The sequence below is a fragment of the Herpailurus yagouaroundi genome, unplaced genomic scaffold, assembly GCF_014898765.1.
Source record: "Herpailurus yagouaroundi ecotype Mexico unplaced genomic scaffold, PumYag 98622, whole genome shotgun sequence".
Lineage (NCBI taxonomy): Eukaryota > Metazoa > Chordata > Mammalia > Carnivora > Felidae > Herpailurus > Herpailurus yagouaroundi.
Genome location: NW_024421469.1, coordinates 1 through 7772, shown reverse-complemented (window position 1 = coordinate 7772; position 7772 = coordinate 1). Strand labels below are relative to the sequence as shown.

Here is a 7772-nt window from a genome sequence, read left to right as displayed (position 1 = left end):
GTTTATATATATATATATATATATATATATATATATATATATATATACCACATCGTCTTTATCCATTCATCCATTGATGGACATTTGGGCTCTTTGGGCTATTGTTGATAGTGCTGCTATAAACATTGGGGTGCATATGTCCCTTTGAAACAGCACACCTGTATCCCTTGGATAAATACCTAGTATGCAATTGATGGGTTGTAGGGTACTTTTATTTTTAATTTTTTGAGGGCCCTCCATACTGTTTTCCAGAGTGGCTGCATCAGCTTGCATTCCCACCAATAATGCAAAAGAGATGCTCTTTCTCCACATCCTCACCAACATCTGTTGTTGCTCGAGTTTTCATTTTAAGAGATAAAAGGAAGGCCTAGAAGTTATTATAGGCATAAGGTGGTATCTCATTGTGGTCTTGATTTCTATTTCCCTGATGATGAGTGATGTTGAGCATTTTTTCATGGGTCGGTTGGCCATCTGGATGTCTTCTTTGGAGATGTGTCTATTCATGTCTTTTGCCCATTTCTTCACTGGATTATTTGTTTGGGTGTTGAGTTTGGTAAGTTCTTTATAGATTTTGGATACTAAACCTTTATCTGATATGTCGTTTGCAAATATCTTCTCCCATTCTGTCGGTGGCCTTTTAGTTTTGCTGATTGTTTCCTTCATTGTGCAGAAGCTTTTTATTTTGATGAGGTCCCAGTAGTTCATTTTTGCTTTTGTTTCCCTTGCCTCCAGAGACGTGTTGAGTAAGAAGTTGCTGCGGGCAAGATCACAGAGGTTTTTGCCTGCTTTCTCCTGGAGGATTTTGATGGCTTCCTGTCTTACATTTAGGTTTTTCATTCATTTTGAGTTTATTTTTGTGTATGGTGCAAGAAAGTGGTTCCAGGTTCATTCTTCTGCATGTTGCTGTCCAGTTTTCTCAGCACCACTTGCTGAAGAGACTGTCTTTATTCCATTGGATATTCTTTCCTGCTTTGTCAAAGATTAGTTGCCATACGTTTGTGCGTCCATTTCTGGGTTCTCTATTCTGTTCCATTGATCTGAGTGTCTGTTCTTGTGCCAGTACCATACTGTCTTGATGATTACAGCTTTGTAGTATAGCTTGAAGTCTGGGATTGTGATGCCTCCTGCTTTGGTTTTCTTTTTTCAAGATTGCTTTGGCTATTCAGGGTCTTTTCTGTTTCCATACAAATTTTAGTATTGTTTGTTCTAGCTCTGTGAAGAATGCTGGAGGTATTTCGATAGGGATTGCATTAAATATGTAGAGTGCTTTGGGTAGTATCAACATTTTAACAATATTTTGTTCCTCCTATCCAGGAGCATGGAATCTTTTTCCGTTTTTTTTTTTTTGTGTGTGTGTCTTCTTCAATTTCTTTCGTAAGCTTTCTATAGTTTCCAGTGTATAGATTTTTCACCTCTTTGGTTAAATTTATTCCTAGGTATTTTATGGTTTTTGGTGCAATTGTAAATGGGATCAATTCCTTGATTTCTCTTTCTGTTGCTTCACTGTTGGTGAATAGGAATGCAGCCAATTTCTGTGTGTTGATTTTATATCCTGCAACTTTGCTGGATTCATGAATCAGTTCTAGCAGTTTTTTGGTGGACTCTTTTGGGTTTTCCATACAGAGTATCATGTCATCTGCAAAGAGTGAAAGTTTGACCTCCTCCTGGCCATATTGGATGCCTTTTATTTCTTTGTGTTGTCTGACTGCAGAAGCTAAGATTTCCAATACTATGTTGAATAACAGTGGTAAGAGTAGACATCCCTGTCTTGTCCCTGACCTTAGGGGAAAGCTCTCAGTTTTTCCCCATTGAGGATGATAAAATTACTTATAATGTTTAATGTTTAATATCATTTGCACTTATTTCTCTGTGAAATGTCCATACTCTGACCCATTTTTATTGGCCTGTCAGGCTTTTTCTTTTCAGTTTCTTGAAGCCCCTTATATATTACAGATGTTAGCCCTTTGTGATATAAATTGAAAAAAAATATTTTTCAAGTTTATAATTTCTAGGCCTTCCTTTTATCTCTTGTAATGAAAACTGATTTCATTTACATGTCAAGAGTATGTGTGTTTTCTACATCCAGAAGGACTGTAAGATTGCCTTCATCCCTCTCTTTGCCATTTCACTGTGGAAGTACATCTAGCTGTGCTCTTTGGATTATATTTGGCAGGGTAGAGTTGGGATTGCTGTTGACCTCTTGTTCATATGATTGTACTTCTTCCCATTTCCACTATCTTTGCAGAGTCTGCTGGGCCTTTGAATATTTTATAGAAACCTAGTGTTTTCTTTCCATAGTTATACCTCCCCTCACACACAGCATTCAAATTCATGTAGTTTGTAGGCTATAAAAATATTTTCACATTTATTCTTTCTAACAGAATGGAGTTTATTTCCAGGTCCACTCTTTTTCTTTTATTTCACTCCTCAAAAAATCTCGTTAAAAAAGTACTGCATCATATAAAAGTTTCAAAATTTAAAAGCTATAAGTATAGGGGCACCTGGGCGGCTCAGTCGGTTAAGTGTCCAACTCTTGGTTTCAGCTCAGGTCATGATCTCACAGTTTCGTGAGTTCAAGCCCTGAGCCGGGCTCTGCACTGACAGTACACAGCCTGCTTGGGATTCTCTCTTTCCCTCTCTTTCTGCCCCCGCCCCACTCACACTGTCTCTGCCTCTCTCAAATTTATATATATATATATATATATGAAAAGAGAAATAAAGAAAGAAACCATCCACAGTTCTAGCACCCAAAGAGAGACCTGTTAATAATCTTGTCTGATGTCTTCCAGCACAGAGTGTGCACAGACTCTCACATGATTCTGAACATTGGTCTGCCTCATTTGTTGTAGTGAGTATGGCTTTGCCGAGAAGGTGGTGGAGGGAATGTTCATCATCGTCAATTCCATCACCATCAAGATTCACTCCAAGGCCTTCCACGCTTCTTTTGAATTGTGGCAGCTCCAGGGCTACAGTGTCAACCCCAACTGGCAGCAGAGTGACCTCCGCCTCACCCGCATCACTGACCCCCGCCGAGGAGAGGTGACAACCCTAGTATTGCAAGAGAAGAGAATGGGGAGATCCAGAATAGGACTTCTTTTTAAAGGATACTGTTCCTGCTTTGGGGATTTCCTCAGATATTGCCCTTATTCCTGTGAACCCAAGAAGCCCTTCTGTCCAGTGTTACTGCTGCATCCTTTCCTCACTTAGGGATCTCTGCATTCTATTGGTGGGATCCCAACCGAGAATGGTGGGGGTTTCTGCTTTGCCAGTCTTTTCCCCCTTGGACTTCCTGCCTCTTGGTTAATTTCACCCACAGAATTAAGGAAGTTTACTCTCTCTCCTTCCAGGTTTTAACATTTAAAGAAATAACTTGGCAAACACTTCGGATTGAGGCAGATGCTACCGACAATGGTGATCAGGATCCAGTCACCACTCCATTGAGGCTTATTACCAACCAAGGCAGGATCCAAATAGCCCTCAAAAGAAGAGTGAGTATATTTTCTGCCCTCATGAAAACATCCATGTTTTATTCTCCTACACATCCTGGGAGTTGGTATTCTCTCTTGGAATGTTACTGGCTCTAGGAATGACAATTGAAAAGGACAGGCCTGGGGGCGCCTGGGTGGCGCAGTCGGTTAAGCGTCCGACTTCAGCCAGGTCACGATCTCGCGGTCCGGGAGTTCGAGCCCCGCGTCAGGCTCTGGGCTGATGGCTCAGAGCCTGGAGCCTGTTTCCGATTCTGTGTCTCCCTCTCTCTCTGCCCCTCCCCCATTCATGCTCTGTCTCTCTCTGTCCCCAAAATAAATAAACGTTGAAAAAAAAAATTTTTTTTGAAAAGGACAGGCCTGTAATTTAGTGTTGCACAGAACATTTCTGTGAACATTTCCACCTCCTTGTCATCTGTATTTTGGAAACCACAGTTTTTACCCATATACAGGGACATGGACCTAGGCACCTAGCAGTTCACTTTTCCTGCTTCTTGTTAATTGCAGAAAACATCAGTAGCTTTGTAAGAAATGGACTCTCCACAGTGGTTGTTGCTTTCCTTTCATGTTCTGGGGATTAAAAGCCATTTCTGAAATTAACTGGGCAAGAGTCACTTTGAGTTGGAATAATACAAGATGTTGAACTTCATGTTCTGTGTGGCTCCTTCAGACCAAAGATTGCAATGTGGTAGCCTCCAAGCTGATGTTCCTGTTGGATGATCTGCTCTGGGTGCTGACTGACTCACAGCTCAAGGCTATGATGAAGTATGCGGAGTCGCTGAGTGAGGCCATGGAGAAGTCAGCCCAGCAGAGGAAGAGCCTGGCCCCTGAACCTGTACAGGTTAGAGGCGTGGGGCTAGGGAGATGGTAGGCCAGACCTAATTCATATCAACATAGGTAGAGTCTAGACTTTATTAGGCTTATTTGGAGCATTTTTCATTTACTTCTAGATGTGCATAGGTTTTGTTTGTGTGTCTGATTTATTTATTTATTCTGTTCATTGGGTGCCTCCAGTGTGTTAGCTTATTACATAGTGCTGGCCACTGGAAAGGGAGAGTATAATAAACTTCTTGTTTTTGTCCTTGGAGCTTTCACTGTCTTAAAATACTTACTGTCAACAAGCTATTACAACATGATGTGTATAAAGGTAGACACTGTGCCATGAGAGCACAAAGAAGAGGCATCTAACTACACAGACTGAAGGGGGTCATTTAAGAAAGACTTCCTGTAGGAGGTGTTTTGGAATCAGTGAGCTAAGTCCTGGGGGGGGGGTCAAAGCTTGAGGGGCAATTCAAACTCAGAACAGAACTCTGACAATTACTACACTAATTATAATTAGGCTTTTTGCAGTTTGGGTTATTTAGGTGGGACAGACCTACGTGAGCTACCAGGTGAACACTTATGAAAGGGAAGAGTCATCTTGCTAAAATGTGGTTTTCTTCAGACTGAAATAAAGCTTAAGAAAGCCTGTGAGAAGCCTGCCTGGGTTTGGACTTCTTATTTTTCTCTCTGTCACATATAGATCACTCCACCTGCTCCCAGTGCCCAGCAGTCCTGGGCCCAGGCGTTTGGTGCCAGCCAAGGCAGCAGCAACAGCAGCAGCAGCCGCCTCAGCCAGTACTTTGAGAAATTTGATGTGAAAGAGTCCTCCTACCATCTGCTCATCTCCCGCCTGGACCTGCACATTTGTGACGATAGCCAGTCTCGGGAGCCAGGTACCCTGTTTGGCCTGAGCCTGGGCTGGGTGGTCCATCACTGCCTTCAGCTCTGGACAAAGCTTCGGGATGGAAGGCTCTTTTCAAGATGCCATGGAGTACTTTGGTTGGCTTCCCTTAATCAGGGCATTCCTTGAGCCTCAGCCTCTGTGGCATCTCTGTTTTTGTTGGTGTGAGGTAGTACTCTTTAGCCTTAAGTCAGCAGGACCACCTGCAATACTTAATAAAATACAGGTGCCATGCTATTCCTAGACCTCCCTAAGTCAGAATCTTCAAGGGTAGAGCTCAAGCATTGTACACTTTCTTTTCTCCCCAGTGTACCTTGGCCAATGCTGACCACTGATAGAAGCTATTAGGAAAGAAAATTCAAGTATAGGAAACCCCAGAATTTTCAGATTTTTGAGTCAATTTAAATAATTTTTATGTGTAAATGCCCTCTTCCCAAGCAGAGAGGTTATGTTGTATTCTTGTCATGCTTTTACATTCATTAGGGCCATTGGTATTACATACACATATATGTTTTATTCAAAATGAAAAAGGAATTGACTCATTTTGTCTTCATGAGTCTTGGGGAAATCACTTAGCCTCTTGCTTAACCTCTTTGAATTTCATCATTTGTGAACTTGAGTTGAATCATATCTTACTCGTTTACCTCATTGGTTGTTGTCAGGCTCAAATGAAATAATATACTGAATTGGAAGACCTTAATTATAGGCACATGCTCAGTATTATTATTCCTTTGCTGCCTCTTCCTTTAATACTCTGTCTGTATTTCCTTTATACTCCCCTTTGCACCAGCTCTTGGCTTTAGATGCTCTCATATGGTAGATTTTTCTTGTGCTGCGTATCCTTTCTGAAGGTTAATGTCTGCCTCTTTAATGACCCCTAGACTCAGTTTCCTTGGGGGAATTTACCTTTTCTTCCTGGGGCACCAAGCAGCATTATCTTTCTTGCTTTGCTGTTCTGTGGTGTTGAAGTGACTTCAGTCCCTGTCTACTCCCACTCTGAGAGAGCTGAGAGGAGCAGTGACAACATAAAGATTGCTTTTGCGACCACAAGAAATAAATTGCTCACTGGTTAGCCACCCACTTATTTTGGAAGTTCTTTGCTAAAACGATTATTGTTTTGTTTGGTTGTTTCTTCCAAGTGTTACTATAAAGGCTTTGGGTTTTTTCCTCTTGTTTTGTCTTGGATCTTTTCATAGGTCTTTATTAAGAGTGTGTTATTGAGAATTTGACCCTTTTGCTTGATGAGGAGTATTTAGCAGTGTCGTCTTCATGTGACAAGGTCCCATAACCCACACTAAGATGTAAATGACTACCCTCCCTTGCAGTTCTTATTTATTTATTTATTTATTTATTTATTTATTTATTTATTTATTTAGCTAAATTAATATATTTTCTGGAATTTAAGAACTTTTTGTATGAGATAGTTTTAGATAGGGAGAAAACTTCCAACCTGCCATACCCAGGTGTGATGTATGACTCTGTAAAGGAATAAGGAACAGTTCTTGTGAATTTGACTCTTCTCCTGGGATCTGGGGGGAAAAGGGAAGGGAGAACTAGGTGGCACAGAAAGCATTCTAAAGTTCTCTGGAATTGTTCTAATATGCAGCCACATATGACTACTGTTGGCTGATCCAAATTGAGATTGGTTGCAAGTGTAATTTCCACATGGGATTTTGAAGATGTAGTAGAATAAAAGAGTATAGAATACCTTGATAATTATTTTCATATTGGTTATATGTTGAGATGATAATATATTGATTATATTGGTTTAAGTTGTATGTATTGTTAAAATTAATTTCACCTTTTTAAAAAACTGTTTTCCATGTGGCTACTAGAAAATTTAAAATTATTTTTATGGCTCATGTTATATTTCTGTTGGATAGCATTGTTTTCAAACTCTCTGTCTAGTATGGTAGTCAATAGCCACGTGTGTCTGTTAAAATTAAAATAAAATAAAATGAAAAAATCAGCCCCTAATTTGCACCACCCGCATTTTAAGTACTCAGTGTAATCTACAGACCATAGAAGATATTCATCATCACAGAAAATTCTTTTGGACAGTGCTGCTCTAGAGGCTCCTTGCTACATCTACCTTCTTTTCTCATTAAGGGACATGATAGCCTGGGATGTTGGGCCCTTGAGTAACACACTTACCTATTCCGTGGCATTAAAGGTGAAATTATTGGAAACTGGGTGGGTCCTTGGGGACACCTTGGCTTGAGGTCGGGCAGCACTATCTCTTAAAATTCACAAAAGCAGGGCACCTGAGTGGCTCAGTTGGTTGAGAGTCCAACTTCAGCTCAGGTCATGATCTCACAGTTCGTGGGTTTGAGCCCCACATCAGGCTCTGTGCTGACAGCTCAGAGCCTGAAGCCTGCTTCAGATTCTGTGTCTCCCTCTCTCTCTGCCCCTCCCCCACTCCACTCTGTCCCCCCCCCCCCTCAAAATAAATAAACATTAAAAAAATTCAGAGAAGAGCTTAGTGGTTGATGGAGAAAAGAGTGTCACCGCTTTTTGTTTTATTTTATTTTATTTTATTTTATTTTATTTTATTTTATTTTATT

At 40.7% G+C, this 7772-nt stretch overlaps 1 protein-coding gene across 1 annotated transcript; it reads left to right on the top strand.

Moving 5' to 3' along the window:
• Positions 1-2828: 2828 nt before the first annotated feature.
• Positions 2829-7512, top strand: LOC121026422 (UHRF1-binding protein 1-like). The gene is made up of 4 exons (XM_040469283.1): positions 2829-3039; positions 3348-3488; positions 4156-4326; positions 5008-7512. Exons 1-4 carry the CDS (start codon positions 2884-2886, stop codon positions 5335-5337), a joined length of 798 nt encoding a protein of 265 aa, XP_040325217.1. The 5' UTR covers positions 2829-2883; the 3' UTR covers positions 5338-7512.
• Positions 7513-7772: the final 260 nt, after the last annotated feature.

Coding starts and splice junctions, on each gene's coding strand:
- LOC121026422 (XM_040469283.1), top strand. CDS start 2,884: ATGTTCATCATCGTCAATTCCATCACCATCAAGATTCACTCCAAGGCC. Junction 3,489..4,155: donor AAATAGCCCTCAAAAGAAGA/GTGAGTATATTT, acceptor TGGCTCCTTCAG/ACCAAAGATTGCAATGTGGT. Junction 4,327..5,007: donor TGGCCCCTGAACCTGTACAG/GTTAGAGGCGTG, acceptor TGTCACATATAG/ATCACTCCACCTGCTCCCAG.